At 44.8% G+C, this 25,548-nt stretch overlaps 1 protein-coding gene across 3 annotated transcripts in view; it reads left to right on the top strand.

Moving 5' to 3' along the window:
• Window positions 1-25,548, top strand: part of LARP4B (La ribonucleoprotein 4B) — a 71,466-nt gene that overhangs the window by 8,119 nt on the left and 37,799 nt on the right. For all 3 annotated transcript variants that reach the window (XM_055138400.1, XM_055138402.1, XM_055138401.1), the window contains exons 2-3: window positions 16,763-16,897; window positions 17,709-17,768. In XM_055138400.1, the coding sequence (XP_054994375.1) occupies window positions 16,817-16,897; window positions 17,709-17,768 (141 nt within the window). In that variant the 5' untranslated portion in view covers window positions 16,763-16,816. The remainder of the gene's footprint in view (window positions 1-16,762; window positions 16,898-17,708; window positions 17,769-25,548) is intronic.

The following is a 25,548-nucleotide window of genomic DNA, read 5'->3' as shown; positions in this document are numbered from 1 at the left end:
TGTGGAGGTGTTATTTATTTATTTAGTTAGTTAGTTAGTTCTTGGGCCACAGCCAGTAGTACTCAGGGATTACTGCTGGCTCTGTACTCAGGAGTCATTCCTTATGGGGATCGAACCTGGGTTGGCATGCAAGACATACAACCTACCCACTATACTATCTCTCTATCTTCCAGCCCAAGTATTTTGTTTTTATTAGTGCCATTGCTTCCTATCTAGAAAAATAATTTGGGGGGGGCAATGGGTCACATCCGGCTGCGTTCAGGACTTACTTCTGGTTCTGTGCTTCTGGTAGTTCTGGGGACCATATGAGATGCCGGGAATTGAATCCATGTTGTCTGTGGAAGGCAAACGCTGTATCCGCTATAGTGTTCCCCAGCCCTCACTCCCAATCTGAAATTAGGAGAGAGTGGAAAACTATGATTCCTTTCCACTTATAGGATGTCTGGTGTGAATGGAGTAATACAACACTAATCCTACACATACACATCTGGAGTTTTGTTGTTTTTGTTGTTATTTGAAGCCACGCCTAGCAGGGCTTAACACTGGGTCTGCACTGATGGATGGGGAACCATATATGGTACTAGGGATTGAACCTAGGTCAGGCAAGTGCAAGGAAAATTACTTGTTATACTATCTCTTCAGTTCCCACTTTGAGTTTTAATCTGCACTAAAGCACTGTCATCCTGTTGTTCATCAATGTGCTTGAGTGGGCATCAGTAACGTCTCCATTGTGAGACTTGTTACTGTTTTTGGCATATCGAATACGCCATGGGTAGCTTGCCGGGCTCTCCGAGAGGGATCGAAGGAATTGAACCTGGGTCGGCCACGTGCAAGGCAAATGCCCCACCCGCTGTGCTATCGCTCCAGTCAAGTTTTAATCTATGTTTTGTTAATTTGATATGATGACTAGTTTCTAAAAATTATTGCCAGGAGGGGCTGGAGAGATAGCACAGCGGGTAGGGCGTTTGCCTTGCACGCGGCCGACCCGGGTTCAAATCCCAGCATCCCATATGGTCCCCTGAGCATGGCCAGGAGTAATTCCTGAGTGCAGAGCCAGGAGTAACCCCTGTGCATTGCCAGGTGTGACCCAAAAAGTAAAAAAAAAAAAAAAAAAAAAATTATTGCCAGGAAAATATTGTAATGATTGCAGTTGAAGTGTTACGGTTTTAAAGCTTTAAAGAGCTGAGGTCTTGGGACTGGAGAAATAGCACAGCGGGTAGGGTGTGTTTTGTATGCTGAAAGCTTAGATTCAATTCCTGCCTTGCAAAGTCCACTGACCAGAGCCAAAAGTAGCCTCTGAGCACCTCCAGGGGTGGCTCAAAACCCAAAGTCAAAAGTTAAAGACAAGTGGTGGAATGCATGCACTGGTGGAGGGATGGGTGTTCGAGCATTATGCAACTGAGACTTAATCCTTAAAGCTTTGTAACTTTCAACATGGTGATTCAGTAAAAAAAAAAAAAAGTTAAAGACAAAACAAACCTACTTCACCAACTCCAGTTTTCCTTTAGAATCCCACTGGTGGGTCAGACAGATAGTATAGGGATAGGACACTTCGCTTGCATGTGGCCAACTCTAGTCTGATCCCCACATCGCCTTGAGGATTGCCAGGACTGATCCCTGCACACAGAGCCAGGAATAACTCCTGAACACTACCAGAAACCAATCAACCAAAACATTCCAGGGGTATGGATAGGTAAAAGGTGTCTTTCTTTTTGAATCCGAAGGTAACAGTGTAGAAAAACTGAGCTTGGTGGAAAACAAAGTGACAGTTTCACTCTGTCACCAACGGAGGAGCTACACTGATTAGTTTTACCCATGACTAGAGACCTCAGCTCTTTATTTATTTATTTATTTATTTTTTCTTTTTTCGTCACACCTGCCAATGCTCAAGGGTTACTCCTGGCTCTGCACTCAGGAATTACTCCCTGGCGGTGCTCAGGGGACCATATGGGATGCTGGGAATCAAATCCAGCTTGGCCGCGTGCAAGGCAAACACCCTACCCGCTGTACATACTCTGGCCCCTCCTTGCTGTAGAATTTTAAATCATTTTACTTAAAAAAATTTTTTTCTTATTCGATTTTTGGGTCTACCTAGTATGGTTTTCAGGGATCACTCCTGGTAGGATTTGGGGACCTTGTGGTGCCAGGGATCAAACTACCCGCTGTACTATGATTTCACCCATTTTACTTTTTTAAAAAAAAGTCACTGTCAGTATCATCCCGTTGCTCATCGATTTGTTCGAGTGGGCACCAGTAACGTCTCTCATTGTGAGACTTATTGTTACTGTTTTTGGCATATCCAGTACGCCACGGGTAGCTTGCCAGGCTCTGCTGTGTGGGCGTGATACTCTCGGTAGCTTTTGGGCTCTACGAGAGGGGCGGAGGAATCAAACCCAGGTCGGCAGCGTAGATTCAAAAAAAAAAAAAAGGTACTCTTAAAATGCCTACTAAGGGCTGGAGCAATAGCCCAATGGGTAGGGCGTTTGCCTTGCACGCTGCCGACCCAGGTTTGATTCTCAGCATTCCACATGGTCCCCTGAGCACCACCAAGAGTAATTCTTGAGTGTAAGAGCCAGGAGTAGCCCCTGAGCATCACCGGGTGTGACCCAAAAAGCCCCAAAAACAAAACAAAAAACGCCTACTAAATAAAAGCTGAATTCTTTAAAAAAAAAAAAAAGCGCAGATTCTTCAAGTAGTTATCTGTTACGTACAGTGAAATGAATTTAGTCCTATTTTAAATAACCTGTTAGCTTCTCTTCATAATTTAGAATATCAGTGATAGGTTTTCCAGCTTGCATCTTGTATCTAGACTGATTTTCCATGTTGTTTCTGGAAAACTCAGATAGGTCTGCTTTTCTTCCTATACTCTTCTGTCAGACATAGATCTTCTATCTGCTTTGTGTGCAGGCTTCGGAACTGAAGTAAACACTTTTGCCTTCCTCATCGTCTGGCCCGCTTGTACAGAACAACTCAGACCCAGGTGGTGACTGCCAGCCTTCAGCTCACCACCCTCCCGCAACTAACTTTGCCTGCTTCCTGTGTGGCCAAAGATTTCAGATTTTAGCAACCTGCAGTGTTCCTACAAATTGTGAAATGAATGCAGATTTCAACAGGCTGCTTAGCTTATGAAGTTCTTGTTCTCTGTTGCTCGTTGTTCTTCAGACACCTGTGTCACTTTCTGGGACGCTGAGGCCAAGAGCTTGATGGCCTTCTGTCTCACAGAAAAAGGAGTTGGGAAGAGCTGAACTTGAAGTACCCTTGGTTCATTTGCTCTGTGCCTATATCATAGTAATGCTTCAGCAGTGCTGGCTTACATCAGAAAGTTCAGGTCTTTTTTTTTTTTTTTTGCTTTTTGGGTCACATCTGGTGATGCACGGGGTTACTCCTGGCTCTGCTCTCAGGAATTACCCCTGGCGGTGCTCGGGGGACCATATGGGATGCTGGGAATTGAACCCAGGTCGGCTGCATGCAAGGCAAACGCCCTAACCGCTGTGCTGTTGCTCCAGCCCCAGTTCAGGTCATTTTTGAAGGGATGGTTGAGGTCAGAGAACCTGAAATAAATTAATTTACTTTGCTCAGCAGTATATCAAATCATTGTCGCTGATGCTGATTGACTGGTTGGAATTCTTAGGCTGATCTTAATAGCCTGTTGAACTGGAATCCTAACTGGCTTAGTTAGTTAAAATAATTTTTTTCCTTTTTTTTTGCCCACACCTGACTGTGCCCATGGCTAACTTCTGACTTTTATGCTCAGGGATTATTCCTGGTGGGTATCATTCTGGCATCACATATGACATCTCAGCCCCACAGGAGCGATCCATGAACAGAACTAGGAATAAGTCCTGAGCACTGCTTGGTGTGGCCCCCCCCAAGTCCTAAAATAACAAACAACCCAAACAAGTCCAAAATAAATAATATAATAAAGTGGTATTATTTCTAGGGCACATAATTGAATGCCAAGCTCTGAAAGATTGACCAAAGTAGTACAATTTTGCATTTGTAACTATGAGACAAAAATATTTTTGAGGGGTGAGTTTGGCACCAAATGCTACAGTATTCAGGAACTATTCCTTACTTTGTGATGCCTGGCTGTGATTTCGGGACCATTTGTGATGTTGGTGAGTAGCCACGTGCAAGGCTAGTGCCTCACTTTTTTTTTTTTTTTGCTTTTTGGGTCACACCCGGCAATGCACAGGGGTTACTCCTGCCTCTGCACTCAGGAATTACTCCTGGCAGTGCTCAGGGGACCATATGGGATGCTGGGAATCGAACCCGGGTCGGCCGAGTGCAAGGCAAACGCCCTACCCGCTGTGCTATTGCTCCAGCCCCAAGTGCCTCACTTTCTGTCCTATCTCTCTGACCCCATGAATGCTTTTCAAGCATAATATTACTTTCAGGGTTGGAGAGATAGGACAGCAGTTAGGACACTTACTTGCCTTGCATGCGGCTGACCTGGGGTTTGATCTCCAGCTTCACATATGGTTCCCCAGCCTTGCCAGGAGTGATCACAGTGTGCAGAGCTAGGTGTTGTAAGCCCTGAGCACTTCTCAGTATGACCCCAAAGCAAAAAACCCCAAACTATCATTTTTGGGTTCAGCATGGTCCTCTGGAATACCACTTTAAGGCCCCAGAGTGGCTGGTCTTCCCCCCAATAAAACAAAACACGTAGAGGTGCTTTTTGGGGGCAGGGGCTACACTTTTTTTTTTCTTTTTTGCTTTTTGGGTCACACCGGGTGATGCTCAGGGGTTATTCCTGGCTCTGCACTCAGGAATTACTCCTGATGCTGCTCGGGGGACCATATGGGCTGCTGGGAATCGAACCCAGGTCGGCAGCGTGCGAGACAAACGCCCTACCTGGCTGGCTGTACTATCACTCCAGCCCCAGGGGCTACACTTGATAGTGCTCACGGCTTTTTCTTTGCTCTGTGCTCAGGAATCACTCCTGATAGGCCTTGGAATCCAGATATTAAACCTGGGTTGGCTGTATGCAAGGCAAGTGCCTTACCTGTAGCACTGTTTCTCTGGCCCCTATATTTTAATGTTTACCTTCTTTGTCATCTTGGAAACAAGAATCTGTGTGTAGATTGCTGGGTTGTCACCCATTCTCCTTTGATGCTGTGTTTGGAGAAGGCATAGGTGGGGCATGTGAAATAGAGGAATTGGTCAAAGGTAAGGAAAAGAGGAAGAAATGGGATCCATACCACATGAAAGGACTAATGTTGAATAGGACCAGTGCGCCTTTGCTTCAGTCACTAGTTCTGCTCTTAACCTAATGTGAGAAAAATAAGTTATTTTAAGTTGTTTTAGGGCCAGGCTTTGTTTCAGTTCCTTGGTGTAATAGTTGTGAGGTTTGATTTTTCAAGAGTTGTATAAAATAGTAATTGTTAAGGAATATTTCAGTTGCCAACAATCCTTATTAGGAATACTAATTTAAACAGTATATATTATACATTAATGTAGGTTAAGAAGGAATACCTGTTTACCCTCCTCCTTTCTTTCCTCATAGGCCATGTACTTACTTGTAGAGTAAGTGCTCTGCCCCTGAGATACATTCACCCCAGCCGCTGTTTCACTGACTTCTCTAAGTGTTTCAACACTGCCCCGTTTCCCAGCATCCACTTAGCTCCATCAGGCCTCACGAGCCCCATGGGCTCCCACCTACCAGTCTGCCTCTATGAGACCTTTTTCTCTTTTATTTTTTGGTTTGGGGTCCATACCCAGTAATGCTCGGGATGTATTCCTGACTCTGCATTCAGAAATTACTAATTACTCCAGGTGGTGCTTGTGGAACCATATGGGATGCCAGGGATCAAACTTGGGGTGGCCTTGTGGAAGGCAAGTGCCCTACCCTCTGTACTATTGCTTTGGCCCTTCTTTTTTCTTTCTTCTTTTTGGGTCACACCCGGAGATGCACAGAGGTTACTCCTGACTTTGCACTCAGGAGTTACTCCTGGTGGTGCTCAGGGGACCATATGGGATGCTGGGAATCAACCCGGGTCGGCTGCGTGCAAGGCAAATGCCCTACCTGCTGTGCTGTTGCTCCAGCCCCAAGGATGGGTTCTTATATCCATATTTGTTTTATTTGGGGAACACACCTGGCTGTGCAGTGCTTGGGATCAAATGTGATGATGCCAGGAATTGAGCCTGGGTTGGTTGCATACATGGCAAGCATCCTTCCTTCTATACCGTTTCTTCAGCTCCCCCTTTATTTCCTGTGAGGGACACACTTGGCAGTGCTCAGGGCTTACTCCTGTCTCTGCTCAGGGATCACTTCTGGCAGGTTCTGGGGAACCATATGGGGTGCCAGGAATTGAGCCTGGTTGGCTGTGTGCAGGGCATATGTTCTACTTGCTGTATTATCACTCACACTTTTTTTTTTTAATTAAAAAAGAAAAGTGTATTTAGAATTAGGCACTTGGACTTGGTTTAGATGATCCCAGGTTTTTTTTTTTTCTTTTTGGGTCACACCCGGCAATGCACAGGGGTCACTCCTGGCTCTGCACTCAGGAATTACCCCTGGCGGTGTTCAGGGGACCATATGGGGTGCTGGGAATCGAACCCGGGTCGGCCGAGTGCAAGGCAAACACTCTACCCGCTGTGCTATTGCTCCAGCCCCCTAGATGATCCCAGTTTTGTTGGCATTATCTGAGATATCATAGAAGCCAGTTTTTGTCCATCAGGTCTGATTGGGGTGTTGACTTTGGGCATGTCAGTGTCATAGAGCTCTTCATAGCCTGTTTGTCTGAACTCTTTGTGCCTGGACCTGCACAGAGAACATAAAAGGTGGACCCAGTGGTCAGAGGCAAATGAGAGCTGGGGTACCTTCTGAACCTCAGAATCTGGGCTGGAGGGTGAGGGGGGTGCGGATCTTTCTGTGTAGGCCTGTGATTTGGCTTCAGTTTTGGGAGGGACAGGGACTTTTAGCATCACTTTGCTGAAAAGGGTTTCTAAATAGGTGTTTTGGTATATTACAAATAAAAGGGAACTCTTGGGGAGGTAAATTGTAACTGTTGTTAATGGGATGATGTATTTCTGTTGTGTCCTATAGCGGAATGGCTTAGATGGCTTTGAGAAGATCAGCCTGGTTGCAGGGGAGAGGCACAGATGTGTTCTGTGCTGTGAAGGGCAGAGTGGGGTGTGGGTGGAGGAGGAAAGCAGTAGAGGCCTTTTGGACCTGTGCCTTTAATGGGAGGGGGCATGATCTAGAAGAAAATGTGTGAAGAAAAGGTAACAAAGACCAAATGGGGAGTAGTCCACATGGTAACTTCCTTCCTGAGTAAAGAATAATGTTTTTATTAATTTTTTTTGTTGTTAGGGGCCAACCGTGATATTTAGGGTATGCTCCCAGCTCAGTGCTTGGGCTCACTTCTGGTGTGCTGCTAGGGATAGTACTTGGGCCACCGATGTGCACTGAGCCAGATGATGGTTTTTAGTTCAGAAAAAGGTTTTTATATTTGACTTTTATGATGGAGTCTAATATTAGATGAAGAGTATACTCATGAGGGGCTGGAGCAGTAGCATGGCGGGTAGGGTGTTTGCCTTGCATGTGGCCGACCCAGGTTTGATTCCCAGCATCCCATATGGTCCCCTGAGCACTGCCTGGGATAATTCCTGAGTGCAGCCAGGAGTAACCCCTGTGCATTGCCAGGTGTGACCCAAAGAGGAAAAAGAGAGTATACTCACGAATCAGATACTGTGTTGACACTCAAGAATTTCCCTGCAAGGTGCACTATTGTCTCTGAAATAAGCTTGTCTTCATTCTGCATGGAATCAGATCACTGTTTTTGTTGTATAAAAAGGCAGATATTGGGGGCTGGAGTGATAGTACAGCATATGCTGTGCGCAAATGGTAGGGCATTTGCCTTTGCATTTAGCCGACCTGGGTTTGATCCCTGGAACTTCATATGGTCCACCTGAGCACTGCCAGGAGTAAGGCCTACGTGTAGCCCCAACATAAAATAAATAACAACAACAAAGACAAGTTCAGAAAGATAGTACAGCAGTTTAAGGGACTTGTATGTTGCTGACCTGGTCCAGTCCCCGGCACTACATATGGCGTCCTGAGTAATAAACCCTGAGTGCTACCAGGTGTGACCTCAAAAATAAAAAATGGCTTTTGTAAGTAGTGTTATAAGTTGAATATAGGTGTGTCTGGGTCTTTTGGATTAGTGCTTTGTTGTTGTTTGTTTTTATTTTCTTTTTTTTGCCATACCCAGTGCTGCTCCGGGGTAACTCCTGGTGGGTTTGGGAGACTACATGGGGTGCCGAGAATTGAACCTTGGTTGGCAGTATGCAATTAAAGGTTGTGTCTTGGCTTATATCATATTGGTTTATGATGATTCTCTTAACCAGTATAATCTCTCTCTTTTTTTTTTTTTTGGGTCACACCCAGCGATGCTCAGGGGTTCCTCCTGGTTCATGCAGTCAGGAATTACTCCTGGCAGTGCTAGGGGAACCATATGGGATGCTGAGAATCAAGATGCTGCTTGTCCTCAGGGTTCCACTTGGCCTGCCCTCAGGGGACCCTGTTGGTGCTGGAGATCCTTCTTGGGTCTGCCAAATCTGGGTTGCCATGTGCAAGGTAAACACCCTACCTGAAATGCGTAGGTCCAAAATCCCATTTCTTTAACCATTCCTTTGTCTTAGGGCTCTAAGATAGTTTTTAGATCTTGGTTTCTGTAATTAATGCCATAAGTTGAATTATAGGTATCCTTGAATCCTTTTTTTTTTTTTGGGGGGGCACACCCTGAGCTGCTAAGGGATCATTCCTGGCAGGCTTGGAGGACTATATAGGGTGCTGGGGATTGAACCTGGGTTGATTGTGTACACATTAACCACTTTACTGTTGCTCTGGCCCCTGGTTTAGTGTTTCTGTGTTCTTGGGAGAGATGGCTAGAAGAGAATTGCTGGATCATAAGGTGGAGCCTAGTGGGATTGGAGACAATATGTGTTACCAGAGATTGAGTCTGGGTCAGCCATGTGCAAGGCAATGACCTTGTTGTACTATATCCAGTCTATTTTTTGTGTGTTGTTTGGGCTACATCCAGCAGTGCTCAGGGCTTACTCCTGACTCTGTACTTAGGAATCACTCCTGGTGGGCTTGGGGGATCATGGAATGCCTGAGATCAGATCCTAGCCACTGCGTTCTGACCCCAGAGGATTTCTTTTTCTTTGTTTGCCAGACTTTCTCCCTTTTTGATAAGAGTATTCTTTTTGGGGTCTGGAGCGATAACATAGCAGGTAGGGCGATTGCCTTGCACGGCCTATTCAGGTTCGATTCCCAGCATCTCATATGATCCCCTGAGCACCACCAGGATTTCTCCTAGTAATTCCTGAGTGCATGAACCATATTGGATATGCCACAGATAGCTTGCCAGGCTCTGCTGTGTGGGCGAGATACTCTCGGTAGCTTGCTGGGCTCTCCGAGAGGGATGCAGGAATCGAACCCGGGTTGGCCTCGTGCAAGGCAAACGCCCTACCTGCTGTGCTATCGCTCCAGCCCCAGTGATGACATAATTTTTTTTTTTTTTGGTCACACCTGGCGATACACAGGGGTTACTCCTGGCTCTGCACTCAGGAATCACTCCTGGCGGTGCTCAGGGGACCATATGAGATGCTGGGAATCGAACCTGGGTCGGCCGTGTGCAAGGCAAACACCCTACCCGCTGTGCTATTGCTCCAGCCTCCATAACTTTTTTTATATGCCTATTAGCCATCTATATATATTTTGTTTTGGGGGGGCCACATTTGGCAACCCTGAGGGGTTACTCCTGGTTCTACACTCAGGAATTCTTCCTGGCAGTGCTTGGAAGACTGTATGGGATGCCAGGAATCAAACCTGAGTTTACTGCATGCAAGGCAAGCACCCTACCTGTTGTACTAAACCCCCAATTGTTTATCTTTTTAGAGGAAGTGTCTGTTTAGTTCTTATGTTTTGGTAGATTGTTGTTGAATTTTGTGAGTACTATATATACCATGGGTATTAGCCCCCTGTCAGATGCAGATATTTTTCTCCCATTATTAGGATATCTTTTTCTTTTTGCCCTTCCAAGCAATGCTTAGGAGGTCTGATTGGTTCCAGTAGTGATCCTCAACCAATCACTAGTGGTGATTCCACACAAGGACTGAGGATGTGATGCTGCTCTGGTCCTGGAGTGCTGGGGACTGCTTGGACCACCCCAAGGCTGCACTATGATGTTTGGGAAATTAATATGGTACTGGGCTTCAAACCTAGGTTGGATTCATGCCCAACACTGTAGTAACAACCACTGTACCATCTCCTGGCCTCTAGGGTGTCTTTTTCTTTTAGCTGTCATTTCTTTTACAGGGCATAAACTGTTTAGTATAATGTAGTCCCATTTGCTTGTTTTATTTGTGAATGTAGTAGAATTATTGAATTTACCTCTGAGATATCAGGGGGAGAGATCTGCCTCTTCTGGGTATATTTTAGAGTCAAAGTCTTTAATCTAGTTTGAATTCAGTCTTAAGAATGTCTCCAGTTTTGCGTTATACATTTTTGTCTTTTTGGTTTTGTTTTTGGGCCTGGACTGGAGCGATAGCACAGTGGGTAGGGAGGTTTGCCTTGCACGCGTCCGACCTGGGTTCGATTTATCCGTCCCTCTCGGAGAGTCCAGCAAGCTACTGAGAGTATCCCGCCCACACGGCAGAGCTTGGCAAGCTACCTGTGGCATATTCGATATGCCAAAAACAGTAACAACAAGCCTCACAATGGAGATGTTACTGATGCCCACTCAAGCAAATTGATGAATAACGGGACGACAGTGCTACAGTTTTTGGACCACATCTGGCAATGCTCAGGGGTTACTCCTAGCTCCGCACTCAAGAATCACTCTTGGAGGTGCTCAGGGAACCATATGGGATGCCTGGGATCAGATGTGGGTTGGCTGTATGCAAGGCAAGCATCTTACCTGCTGTGCTATTCCTCAGCCCCACAGTATCAATTTTAACTAAATTTATTTGTCTCTAGAACTGGATACTGATGCGTAAGGATTTTTGGTTAAAACTTTAATTTTTTAGTAATGGAAGTGACTCCCATTTTTCATGTTTTTCATTTGCTTTATAAATGAGGTCATATGTCTTGTAGAATGTCCTACATTTTGGACTTTGCTAATAGCTTTGTCTTGGTACTAAATAACATTGAATGCCCACCAAATTCTTTAAATTTGGATGCAGATGTGGAAGTTTGATTAAAAAAGTTCTTTTGGTGGGAATGCTTCGTGGAAGGAAATCTTTTTCATAGAGAGTAGTATAGTACCATTTAAAAATTATTTTAAATTGAAAAAATTTAAGTTATAACACTGTGATTTACCAAGTTGTTCATAGTACAGTTGCTTCAGGCATTAAATCTTCAGTACCAATCCCACCAACTGTGTGATCTTCCCTCCACTAATATTCAGTTTTCACCACTCTACCCTTACCTCTGAGGCACAAACAGATTTACTTCTGTTCGTTACAACAAAAAGGCAAATGGAATTATCAAGATTTTGAACAATAAAAGTCAATTTGTGATTTTTTTTTCTTTTTGGGTCACACCTGGCAATGCAAAGGGATTACTCCTGGCTCTGCACTAAGGAATTACCCCTGGCGATGCTCAGGGGACCATATGGGATGCTGGGAATCGAACCTGGGTCAGCTGCATGCAAGGCAAACGCCCTACCTGCTGTGCTGTCACTCCAGCCCCCATTTTGTGATAATTGTTATGTCACAGTGGTATTATTGAAGTCATTGAGGATTTACTGATGTGGTTATTTCAGGTTCCTTTACATTTGTTTTTTGTTATTAATTTAGTGTTTAGGTCATATCTGGTTGTGGAGGGGAGTTATTCCCAGTTTTGCTTTTGGGTTGCTCTGAGCCATATTTTTGGGTCATAGAATGCCTGGAATTGAACCCAGACATTCTGTTTGCCGAGCATGTACTCCACTATACTGTATGCTGTCTCCTGACCCATATTGAAATTTCTTTCTTTTTTTGTTTGTTTGTTTTTGTTTTGGGGCCACACCTGGCAGCCCTGAGGGCTTATTCCTTTCTCTGTACTCAGGAATCACTCCTGGTGTTGCTCAGGGTGTTTTGGAAGACAACTAACTCAAAGGATTAGTACGTTTTTGGAATTCCAGGGACTGGGCACCCATCAGCCCCATGCAAGGCTGTTGCCCTACCCACTGTTCTATCATTCTGGCCCTATAGGACATTTCTAACAAGTAGAGAAGAGGACCTGGAGAGATAGCACAGTGGGTAAGGTGCTTTATCTTACATGCAGTGGACTTGAGCCATTGCCTGCTATAGGATCTGCTGAGGACCCCCAGGAGTGATCCCTGAGTGCAGAGCCAGGAGTTCTGGTTGTGCCTAGAAACCAAAATAAATTAAAAAGTAGAGAGGATATAGTTCTATCCATGTATTATTTTGGCCACACTTGGTGGTGCTCAGGGCTTACTTGCTCTGTGCTTTTGTGAGGCAAGTACCCTTACTTGCTGTAGTATTGCACCAGCCTCAGATTCCTCTCTCTCTCCCTTCTTCTTCCCTCCCCTGCCACATCATTATCACAGCTAAGAAATCACATTCCTTTTCTGGAGGCATTGAGGCGGGTGTTTGGGTGCTAGCTGGACCTGGCAGTGCTCGGGGTTGCTCCTGGGGGTGCTTGGGGAACCATATAGTGTCAGGGCTCAAACCTGGGTTTCCTGCACACAAAGCTGATACTAATCTTTTTTTTTTTTTTTTTTTTTTTTTTTGCTTTTTGGGTCACACCCAGCGATGCTCAGGGGTTACTCCTGGCTTTGCACTCAGGAATTACTCCTGGCAGTGCTTGGGGGACCATATGGGATGCTGGGGATCGAACCCGGGTCGGCCGCGTGCAAGGCAAACGCCCTACCCGCTGTGCTATCTCTCCGGCCCCTGATACTAATCTTTGAGTTGTCTTCCAAAGCACACTAATCCCCCCTCTCCCTTTAATTTTAGTGCTGTTGTTTGTTTATCTTTGGGCCACACCCAGCTGAACTCAGAGTTTATTCCTGGCTCTGTGCTCTGGGATCATTTCTGGTGGGTCTTGGGGTACCAGATGAGGTACGGGGATGGGACCCAGGTTTTCTCCCTCCCAATTATTACCTGTTTGGCCCATATTAATTCTTTAATGCCTTCAAGTACTTCACCAGTGTTGCTGATTTGATTGCCTTTTAGTGTAACCTATTTTGTGGTGGAGTGAGGCGGGTGGGGGGACGGCACACCTTGTGGTACTTAAGAATCACTCCTAGTTCTGCACTCCAGGATTACTCTGGTGGTGCTCGGGTGCAAATGCCTTACTCACTATTTCTCTGGCCCCAGTGTAGTTTGATTTATTTTTTAAATCAGACTTTATAAAACAAACCTGGAGTTTGGCCATATATATGTGTCATGTCTCCCTTTGCGTTGAAGAAGTCAGATAGCTTAGAGGTTTCTCACTTCACAGAACCTATGACTTTCTTCTGCTCTTATTTGCTCTTTTTGTGATAAGGTCACATCTGGTTTTGTTGTTTGTTTTGTCAGACCATATGCTTATTGAAGGGTTTTTTTCTGACTGAAACTCCTAATTGATTCCCTCTCCCCCTTTGATTATCACATCTTCCCACCCCCCCCCAGTCAAGCATTATTTATTGAGACTATTTAGAATTTTGAAGTTGAATGTCTTTTTTTTTTTCTTCTGCTTTTTGGGTCACACCCAGCGATGCACAGGGGTTATTCCTGGTTCTACACTCAGGAATTACTCCTGGCGGTGCTCAGAGGACCATATGGGATGCTGGGATTCGAACCTGGGTCGGCCGCGTGCAAGGCAAATGCCCTACCCGCTGTGCTATCTATCGCTCCAGCCCCAAATTTTGAAGTTTATAGTGGTAAAATGTACCCCTCTGTTGTTACTTGTCAATCTCAATATAGTAGTGAATATATTCAGATATGTCAATATTGAATTGTTCACATGGTGAAATGTTTATGTGTGTTCAGGGCTTACTACTGGCTCTGTGCTCAGGAATTACTCTCGGAAGGCTCAGGGGACCATAGGGAGAGCTGGGATCGAACTTAGGCCAGCCACATATTTATAAGGCAAGCTCTCGACCTGGTGTACTATTGCTCAGGCCCCTGTCGTATCTTTCTTCTCTAGACTTGATGGTTTTGTGAGAATTTATGTTTAACAACTTGTCAGTTTTGTGAAAACTTCATTGGTTCATGTAGTGAACCCTGCATTTTTACTTTAGCATTGCTTGAGGAGGGGGTAGGGTTTTAGATGTGGTTCTTTGCTCACAAGGTTTAAGAATCATTTTCTAAGAGTGGAGTTACAGGGCAAGGGATTAACCGTGGGATTTGTCCTGCATGAAGCCATTCTCGGTTCAGTGCCCAGAACTGCACACGATTCTCCTGAGTACACCATGTGTGCTCAACACCACCCCTCTCCACTCCCCCTCCCCTTCTAGGTTTCTGACTACAGATGTCCAAGTGAAAACTCAGTTTCCACCATAAAGGCTAAGTGCATCTGTCACCTGTGGTTCCCCCAGTCTGCTTTACCCTGACTAGAAAGAAGACTCGTCCTGCGCTTGTTCAGTGGCCCAGGAAAGATGGAAGTTGGTGCTTAGTAGATTGGCCTTTCATTTGCTCTTCACTTTGGAAATCATTGTCCTGAGAACTGATTTGTTTCAAGGGTTATCTGCTGTTTACGCTTCCTCAGTGCCTAAGGATTGCTCCTGGGACGCCCAGATAGTGCTGGAGCTGTGACCTAGGCCTCTCTAGCAAAGCTCGGTCATTTTTGACTGTGCTCTGAGGTGGCTCCTTGTGGTCTTTGGGGGATCTTATGCAGTGCCAGAGATTGAATTGGGGTTGGCCACATACAGAGTCAGTGCCATCCCCCCTACTGTTGCCCCAGCCCCCATAATGATGAGCTTTGAGAGTAGAGTCTGTCACACTCAGAACACTAACAAGCAGATCCTCATGAGTGGAGAGTGCTATCATATTATAGAAGTGGAAAACTCAGTGCCAGAGAGATGGAACTGCCTACAATCCCCTGAGTAATGCCAGGAGTAAGTCCTGGGCACTGCTGGGTGTGACTCCCAAACAAAACAAAAAATGTAAAAGCTCACCCATTCACTTCTGAGCTCCTGACCACCAGGTGTGTTTGCAGAAGAGCTTGCAGAGTGCCAGTTTGAATCTCTCTCTTGTTGAAGCCCTGGAACTCTGAAGAGTAGTTGGGTCTGGAGAGCGAGGGGCCTGGTTGCGTGTCTCTCTCCTGGGCTCTCATTTCTTGTTGTTTCTGGAGAGAACCCTGTGGTTTTTGAGATTCCTGGTCTGTGTGAGCTTTGCGGTGCTTGGTGTCCTGTCCAGTTTCTTTTCAGGTTCTGGTGCAGGAGTGTTGAAGATTCTTTTGAACTAACGACCTTTTTTCCCCTGATAGTTGTCCTTGAGCAATACATGTGTATTACATACATTTATATATTAATTTACATACAGACAAATTATACATATGTGTAATACATGTATGTCACATATTACAGATATACACATGTGTATTGCATACATTTCAGGTTCATCAAATCTTAAGATTGTGCTTCTATTGATTTTGAAATTTACTAGCTTTTTGAAAAGAACATTCTAGACATTATTGGGTTTGTATAAGTGGCAACATGCTAGATTATCATGTCACCAGATTGTTGTGAAGAAGAAACTTTAAAAAAATTTTAAAATTTATGTTTTTGGGCTACATCTGGCAGTGCTCAGGGTTTATTCCTAATTCTGTACTCAGGGGTCACTCCCGGTGGGGCTTGGGAGACCATATGGGGTGCCAGGGGTAAAATCTGGATTAGCGGAGTGCAAGGCAAGTGTCTTAACCCCTGTGCTATCTCTACCCCTTAAGAATGATTTTATTTAGGGGCTGGAGCGATAGCACAGCGGGTAGGGCGTTTGCCTTGCACGCGGCAGACCCGGGTTCTAATCCCAGCATCCCATATGGTCCCCCTGAGCACCGCCAGGGGTAATTCCTAAGTGAAGAGCCAGGAGTAACCAATGTGCATCGCCGGGTGTGACCCAAAAACCAAAATAATAATAATAATAATAATAATAAAATAAAAACACAATCAAAATTTAAAAAAAAAGAATGATTTTATTTAGTGTGGTTTTGGGGCCACACCCAGTGTTGCTTAGGGTTTATTCCTGGCTCTGTATTCCTGTTGGTGCTCAGGGGACCATATGGGATGCTGGGGATCGAACCTGGTTCAGCAACATGCAAGGCAAGTGCCCTACTGCTGTATTCTCTCTTCAGCCTTTAGAAACTTGTTTTTAAAGAGAACGGTTGTTGTAGCTGGGAAGTAGCTCAAATGGCTGTGTGCCTTGTGATGCGCTGTTTGCTATCTGGCTGTGTATATCTGGGTGTGACCCTGGTGGCCTTCTACTAAAACAAAACAAAAGAATGTATGTGGGAATAGAGGGCACACAGAGTACATGCATTGCATGCCAGAGGCCTGAGTTTGGTCCCCAGTACACTGTTCCTGAGCATTTCCAGAAGCTCTACTCCCAGGACAGAGCCATATGTGGACCCGAAACCAAACAACACTGAGAAAGTGTTATTTCTTGGGTTTGTAAGATATTCATAAGGCAAATTATTTGGACTCCAGAGAGATTAAACACAAGTTTTGGGAAACTTGATAATTTTAAGACATCTTGGTAACTCAGGTTAAGAATCAGCTATGGACTATACTCTGCTTACCTGCCCACTGTCTTTGCCATTTCACAGCATCCCACAGCAAGCGTCCAACTTCTCCCAGTGTAGCCACAGAGTAAACAGCCCATGACTTCTGATCAGGACGCTAAGGTGGTGGCTGAACCGCAGGGCCAGCGCGTCCAGGAAGGGAAAGGTGGGGCTCATCTGGTGAGTACGCATCCCAGTACACAACTCAGGAGTTGCCAGCACCTCTTTCTTCTCCTGTTCCAAGATTTTGCTTTGGATTTGAAAAGTCAAAAGTCAGATTGTGCCACCTATTTAAGTACTGAGTGTACTTAAATAGTACACTTATTCTTATTCTCTAAGTGTGAATAACTTAGTAGAAGCAGCTCTGGATATTCAACAATAGAGAAGATAGTGGTGGGAATAGCTCTGTGTTGTTTAGACTGCCTAGAAAATGCATTGATTTATTGCAGTGCTGTATCTTTGAAGAACTAATGAGGATTTGAATATTTTTTAAATTGCATTTTAAGATTTCGCCATGTAAAGCAGTAATATTTAATTTTCTATATGACTGGGGAAAGACACTATCTTTTACTGTGTTTAGTCAGAATTTATGGGGTGGAGCGATAGCACAGTGGTTAGAGCGTTTGCCTTGCATGTGGCCGACCCAGGTTTGATTCCTCCGCCCCTGTCAGAGAGCCTGGCAAGTTACTCGTGGCGTATTTGATATGCCAAAAACAGTAACAACAAGTCTCACAATGGAGATGTTACTGGTGCCCGCTTGAGAAAATTGATGAGCAACAGGATGACAGTGATAGTTAGAATTTAAAATATTTAAAAATATAAGTTTCCCATATCATTCTGAATATTTTGCTGATTTTCTTGATTACTAAATACACACTTAAATTTGTCACAGGATGTACTCTCCTTTTTTTTTTTTTCTTAATTACTGTGGTTTGAAAACACGTTTCTTAACATTGTAGTGATGGTATGTTTCATGTTTTCAATTTTACAGATGAATGGTCCCATATCTCAAACTACTTCTCAGACAAGTTCCATCCCAGCTTTGAGTCAGGTAATTGATTGCAGGGCTGAAATATTGATTGTGAAAAAATAGAAAAATTTTTTTTTTTCAAAGGATTTGGGGGTGTTAGTGGGGTTTAATGATGGCAATATTGCAGTGCCATTCCTCCTCCTCGGTGTGGGTGCACCCACACTGTGTGCGTGTAATCTTTTATTTATTTATTTATAATTGGTGAAGCAAGATAGAAATGTGTGGGGGGAGGGAAAGAGAGAAGTATATGTCTAGGAAAGAACACAGGATTCTCCTGAGTGGAAATAGCCAAGCGGAGACACACAGGGACAAGCAAGTGAGATACGTGTTTAAGGGAGAATCAGGCTTGAAGAGCAAACCCTGTGTGGCAGTTCAATGTCAGCTCTTTGTCACGGTACTTTTCATGACTTACTGGTAATCTTTTGTGTGTATATGATTAGCTTTAGGTTTGATTGCTTGTATTCTTTGAATCCCAGAAGTTATAGTGAACTGCTGCTATGAAGGAACTTGGTTTCACATTTCAGTTGTGATCAATGAGGGATAAGGACCTGGAGATACATATCAGTTCTGCTTTACCTCATTTGCAGTATGTGTATGCAAGTTTCATCTGGACCCACTCCAGATTTAAATTGGTAGTCTTCAGTGAGAACTTAAAAATCTTAAGCTGCAAAGAGTAAACCTTGGGCTGAAGCGATAATATGATTGGTAGTGTGCTTGCCTTGCACAGTGCTGACCGCATTCGATCTCTGACCCTATATGGTCCCCTGAAGACTTCCAGGAGTGATCCCTGAGCGCAGAGCTGGGAGTAGGCCTTGAGCACCACCAGGTGTCGTGTAAAAACAAAGAATAAACTATGTACTCCCTGAAAGTTACAAGCAATTCATATAAGACTTCAAGGATTAGGGTTGGATTGTTGTTCTACTTTTAACAAGGTAGTTTTGTAATTGTAGTTTTTTTTGTCACATCCGGTGATGCTCAGAGATTACTCCTGGTTCTGCACTCAGGAATCACTTTTGGCAGTGCTTAGAGCACTGTATGGGATGCCGGGATTGAACCCGGGTTGGTCCTATATATGTCAAGTGTCTTACTTTCTGTACCATATCTTCAGCCCCAAGGTGGCTTTTTATTTTTCATGTGGTTTTGGTATTTGGGGGCCACACCCAGCAATGCAAAGCTCAGGGGTTGCTTCTGGCTCTGCACTCATGACAGTGCTGTGGACACCAGGGGAGGGGGATGGACGATGACCATATAGGATGCTGGGAATGGACCCGGGGTCAGTGCCAGTAGGGCAAATGCCCTGCTGACTGTACTATCTCTCCTGCCCCAAAGTAGCATTATTTTGTTTGGGGGCCTCACCTGGCAGTGCTCATAGCTTGCTCAATGCTTTGTTTTCAGGGGTCATTTCTGACTTTTGGGGGGACCATATGTGGTGATGGGGATAAAACTGGGATTAGCCACATGAAGGCAAACACCTTAACCCCCTGTAGAAGTACCCTTGGCTCCTAACATGGTAGCATTAAACAAAATAAACTTCTGTCCATGTATTGCTGTCGAGCACATGTGGTACCCAAATGCTTATGTTGCCCACATCTCCCCTCTTGAGATGTGGGCTTTCATACTTTAATATCTAATGCTGGGATGTGTACTGGAACTTCCTCTCCTTTGGAGAAGCCCACCTTCTCTCTCTCTCTCTCTTTTTTTTTTTTTTTTGGCTTTTTGGGTCACACCTGGTGATGCTCAGGGGTTACTCCGGGCTCTGCACTCAGGAATTACCCCTGGTGGTGCTCAGGGGACCATATGGGATGCTGGGAATGGACTCAGGTCAGCCAAGTGCAAGGCAAATGCTCTACACGCTGTGCTATCGCTCCAGCCCCCCACGTTCTCTCTTGAGTGCCTTATTCTCTCTCTCAGCCCCTTTCCTCCCTCTCTCCTTTTCCTCAAAACTTTCAAGTAAAATCTGGTCTGGTATACTTAAAAAAAAAAATAATAATGCCATCTTCCTCAAATGATATGTCATTACTATTATTGTTCTATTATCTCTATAGATTTTTTTCCCTTATTATTATTATTATTATTTGTGTGTGTGTGCTATTCCCAGCTGTGCGCAGGGACTTACTCCTGGTGGGGATCCAATCTAGGTCGGCTGCAAGACAAGTGCCTTCCTTACCTACTGAACTAACTCTCTCTAGCCACGAGTTTACATTTGTTGATTTGTTGTTGTTTTTTTTTGTGACACATTTGGCTCTGCTCAGGGCTTATTCCTTGATCTGTGCATAGGATCACTCCGGGTAGGATTCAGGGGCCCCTGTGAGGTGCTGGGGATTTAACATGGGTTGGCTGCATGCAAGGCAAACAGTGCCCCTATCCACTATATTATCACTCTGACCCTAGTTTACATTATTTTAAATTTAAAAAAAAACATTTTTTTTCCACATTCATGCTTATGTGTTCAGGGCTGGGTGGGGGCAGGGGAACATATGGGATGCTAGGGGATCAAACCTGGGTCTGCCCTGTCCAAGGCAAATACCATATCCACTGTACTGTCTGCCTGGAATCTCTCTACATTATTTATTTATTTTTTAAGAAATTTTGTTTTAGAGTTTTGGATCCTGCAGTGCTCAGGAGCTACTCTTTGCAGAGTTTGGGGGTGGGCTAGACCACGCAGTGCCAGGGCCTCCTGGAAGCAAGGCACAATCCCAGTCCGAGCTGGAGCCATAGCACAGCGGTTGGGCGTTGCCTTGCACGCGACTGACCCGGGTTTGATTCCTCCGCCCCTCTTGGAGAGCCCGGCAAGCTACTGAGAGTATCTTGCCCGCACAGCAGAGCCTGGCAAGCTACCCGTGGCGTATTCAATATGCCCAAAACAGTAACAACAAGTCTCACAGTGGAGACGTTACTGGTGCCCGCTCTAGCAAATTGATGAGCAACGGGATGACAGTGATACAGTGACAGTGAATCCCAGTCCATTCAGCTCTTTGGCCCAGTACTTCATGATTTAAAACTCTAGTATAAGGCATCTAGTAGTCTGAAGAAAATTATTCAGAAATCATTGAAGTATTTTTTTTTCTTACTTTTGTTTTTAGTACAAATTTTCCTTCTCTCCATTGTTGGTTTGCAGTCCAACATAGTATCAAAAGTCAATCTCTTGCAGGGCATAGAATTAGATTTTGGGTTCTCTGATTGTGTTTGCTAATTTGCTTTGAATACTTGGTGGGTAAAAGACATGGATTATTTAGAAAAGAACTGAGACACTTGAACAAGAATCTGACACTTCATGATAGTTGACTCAAGTGCTACTTGCACAGAATTTGTCATTTTCAAGGATAAGCATTTCAGAACTGAGTGCACATGGCAATTTCTTGTCCAGGCTGGCCACTAGGCCCCAGGGTAGGTCCTTTCTGGCACCAGGATTTTGAAAGCTGGCTATAACATTTACCAGTTTTGCCAAGATTGTTTTCTTGTGGATATTCACAACCTGGTATACCATGAGAGATCATCAGATTGATGTGTCCGCTAAAACAGTTTTCGCAAATTGAAGCATCTTCATTGAAAGGAAAAAAGGCTTTGTTAGAGAGGACAGACATTTGCATATAGTTGTCACCAATGTGCAGATATTTTATTTCCTTTTTCCTTAGCATGATTTCATCTGTAATGAATCATTTTTATCCCATTTTCTTAACTTGCCATGCTTTCTCTCTGTTGATAGGTCATTATTTCCTAGCATTCAGTTTGGGGGGTATTAACTTCCTTTTCTTCTCTTGTAAGTGGCCTGTCTCTGCAGACTTTTCTGACTGTCGTTGTTTGTGACACATTCCTTCACCAGTGTTGTTTGTGTACACTCACTGAGTGTGGCTGCTCGGTGCTCTGCCATGGCTTTGACTGGTGAGTGTGGTATACCATAACAGTCTTATTTAGGAAACTGTCCAGTAGGTTTGGCTCTCCTACAATGGATATAGTGTCAATAGAATTCCCCAGTGTGATTCCCAGATAAATATATGAAACAATTTGGGGGCAGACTTACATTCTTCAGTAGTAATATCAACTTTGCCTATGGTACAGTTCTCCACCTTCTGCAGAACTTTCTGAGTGGTGATTAACTTATAAATGTGGATCACCCTCACGAGACCTTCCTAGGCCCAACCATGGAGTACAGTGAGTGATTCAATTTTCAAAACTCTTTTTGTGTTACAATATGTTTTTTTCATTAAACTGGAATCCTTAGGGTCTGGATTCTGTCTGGATTCTGTTTTTTTGTTTGTTTTTTATGCTACTGAAGTACAAATTCACATTCAATAAAATTCAACCATTTGAAGTATACAATTGAGTAATTCTTTGTTAATTGACTATCTTCACAATACGATTTGAGCACATTTCCTTTTCCCATTGAGGGTCACTCATGCTCTTTAACAGCTAGTATTCACTGCTCATGAATCTGGAACTCTAGTTTCAGTCTCTGTAGTCATGTTTTTCATTGTTCTTTTCACTTGCTCCTAGCTTGGGACTTTGTATTGAATGGGCAGTGAGATCAAAACTTAATAAAATTTGAACCTCCATTCTGTGAGCCGAGTACTAATGCTGAATGCCAAAGAGCAGCAAGCTAATGTTGGAGCAGCAGGTACTGGGAGAGGGACCCACAAGTCATCTCCATGCCACACACCAATTCATGTGACCCTTATATCCAGGGCCATATTCTTGTGGGGACCATATTTATGTGGTGACCATATGTCATGTCGGTAATTGAATTGGAACCAGCTGCATGCAAGGCAGACATCATGACCCCTGTACTACCCGAATGTCCCTGGTGTTTTTTTTTTTTTTTTTTTAAATTGTTGGGTCACTCCCGGTGATGCGCAGGGGTTACTCCTGGCTCTGCACTCAGGAATTACTCCTGGCGGTGCTCAGGGGACCATATGGGATGCTGGGAATCAAACCCTGGTCGGCTGAGTGCAAGGCAAACGCCCTACCCACTGTGCTATTGCTCCAGTCCCCCCATGTCCCTGTTTTACAGATGAGGAAGCCAAGACACCTCAGAGCCGTAAATAATTTCTGCAATAAAATTCACCTAGAAAGTGTCTGAGCCAGGATTTAAATCCATGCAGTCTATTTTCAGAGTCCAGACTCAGATTCAATACTTCCTCTTTGACATCTGTTATTTTATTTAAAAGAGAAACAAGTAGAAAATAATATTGAAACAAAACTCTCTTCTTTTCAGCCGGTTGGCAACTATTTGCGTCTGTCTCTTAGTTGTTGAAATTAATTTTGATAAAGTTGGAAGATTTTAGGTGGGGAATAGCAAACAAGCATATTTTAGGAATGTTAGTTTGATCTCAGGAGGGGAGTGAGTTTTGGCGAGGCAAGAGTTGAAGCAGAGAAGCCCAATTAAACAAGTATTCAGTCCTGAAGGTGAGAGTGACAGTGATGTCAAAGGGAAGTTGGTGTCTTTCAGACTTATTTTGGCCATGCCAGTTTGGGGGTGGATATCAGCAAAGAGAGATGTACAATTGATGGATGGTGGTTTTATTCTGAATTGGGTCGAACCAAGAAGTCAAGGTTTGTTAGGGAAAATCCCCCTTGCAGGGTGGGGTACCCCTTTCCCTCCCTTTGTTGCTATTAGTGTCTGTGGGGTGCACATGCTCATTTGTCACCCACCTGGGGAGGGTTGGAGGTTACACACTGCCTGCACTGCTTGCTCATATTCTTCTGTGAGGCTACGCTAGTCAATTCTCAGGACTGACTTCTGTCTCTGTCCAGGGATTATGCCTGGTGGGGCTCAGGACACCTGGGGTGCCAGGGATCGAGCCCAGGTCAGCTGCATGCAAGGCAAGTGCTCTACCCGCTTACTCTCTCTGGGCCCAGGTGCACAGCATTCAGCTGTATTGCTTGTTGGAGGTTGCACATTTCAGTTGCATACTTCAACGAGTATCTCTAATGGATAGGAGATAGCATTTCATTTTATGTCTGGCAGAGTTGTCCCTGAATGCCAGCAGCAGTTCTTACTTTTCAAAGGCAGAAAACCAGATACATTGATAATAGCTAGTTAAAATCTTACAGAGCAAATTCTTGCTATTTTTCCCTTGGGAGAGTAGGCCAACTGCCATGTCTTGAAAGATCGTTTGGGCAGTGGTGAGACACAGTCGCAAAGCCCAAGTGGAACTTCCTTCTTCTAGCCACAGTGTCCCTTTTACTCTTTGGAGGGTAAGAAAGGTTTTTGTTATTGTGAGGCTTTTCTGATCTTTAGGTTCCACTTGCTGTTGCAGTTTGGGCCTGGAGTGACGGCTGTTGGACAGGGCCTCCTGTCATTAGGATTCTGCGCTTGAGTGGCAGGCACATGTGATTACTGCGAGGGGCTATTTTTGGTGCTGGGTGTCAGCTTCTCAGAGACCATAAGAAGTTAGTGTGAGATGCACTTGCACAGACCCAGAGCGACAAACAGTGTTGGTGTGAATTTGAATTTCCCAGCATGGGCTGTTGCTTTAGCAAAGAGTTAAGTAGGGACAACAGTGACAAAACTGTCCTATTAGAAAAATCTGTGGAGGAGAAGGAACCGGAGAATAAGATAAGTAAAACTTTGTCTTTGTTATTCGATGCCCTTGACGCTGAGGAGCTTCACAGTGTCAGCCACGGAGCTGGCAGGGTTGCTGGAGCTCAGCCGTGCTTGGGGGCTTTGGTGCAATCTGGGCACACATGGGGTCACAGGCCCACCCACTTGCTTAACTCCGCAGTTTCTACCTTCTCAGCTAGATCGGACAACTCAGATGGGCCTGTCCAGTGCTCAGGCAGCATTACTCTGGAACAGAATTGTGGCTGTGCCTGTGACACTTTGTGTAGGTGCAGTAGTGGTCCACAGACTTGCTCTGAAGATGATGGGGCTCTTTCCCTCGTCCCTAAGCGCCTGGACTGGGGCCTGCAAGAAATTGGCCTTGTGGGGAGACGGGAGTGCCCCTCCACTTGGGCCAGCCATATTCCAGGGGGAAAGCCAGTGGGAAAGGGTCAGGCCAGCAGTCATGATGAATCCGACCTTCCAGGGCCATCTGCCAGGGAGGTGGAGAGTGAAAACCGTGTGTGCGTGGACCTCACATCAGGTCGGAATTCTGGAGAGAGTGGATTTTACAGTATCTGTGTTGTGGATTCTGCCTGCCTAGACTCTGAGGAAGAGCTTCCTGTGCGCCTGTGTGCAGCAGCTGTGGCGCCCAAATGTTGTTCAGCTGTCCCTGTTGGGGGGCTATTGACTTGCCCCTCCCAAGGCCCAGGGCAGTTGGAGTGCCTGCCAGGCATGCTAGGCCCAAATGAAATGAAGGAAGTGGAGAATGAGAAAACTCAACTTTTGACCCACAGTGGCCTGCCCTGTAGAGTAAACATTGGTGACGTGCAGGCAGAGTCTTTAAGGGCAAATGCCTACCCTGGGTTCCATAAAAATCACCCGGAAAGTTGTGTATTGCGTAACACTGGCATCCATCCTGAGTTAAACATTAACACAGGCACTGACTCACTCACATATGTCTGTGCCATTCCCGAAGAACAGGAGCGTTCACAACGAGTCATTCCTGTGGGTGACTCACGTGTTCATTTAACTAACAGTGCTGCAGGTGTTGGGGGAAACCATGGATCTGGGACTATAGACATTGTTGTGGGTAAGACTCCACATTCTGAAGAGGAAGGTGAAAAGGACTCCACAGTGCTCCTGAGAGACAGTGATGGTTTCCAAGATGCCAGCAGATTAGAGAGTAATCTTGTTTCTGTAAGTCCAGATGGAATTGATTCAGACCCAAAGAGATGTGCCTCTCGGGAGGGCTTTGGAAGT

The sequence above is a fragment of the Sorex araneus genome, chromosome 5 (assembly GCF_027595985.1).
Source record: "Sorex araneus isolate mSorAra2 chromosome 5, mSorAra2.pri, whole genome shotgun sequence".
Lineage (NCBI taxonomy): Eukaryota > Metazoa > Chordata > Mammalia > Eulipotyphla > Soricidae > Sorex > Sorex araneus.
This window is presented reverse-complemented; position numbering and strand designations above follow the sequence as displayed.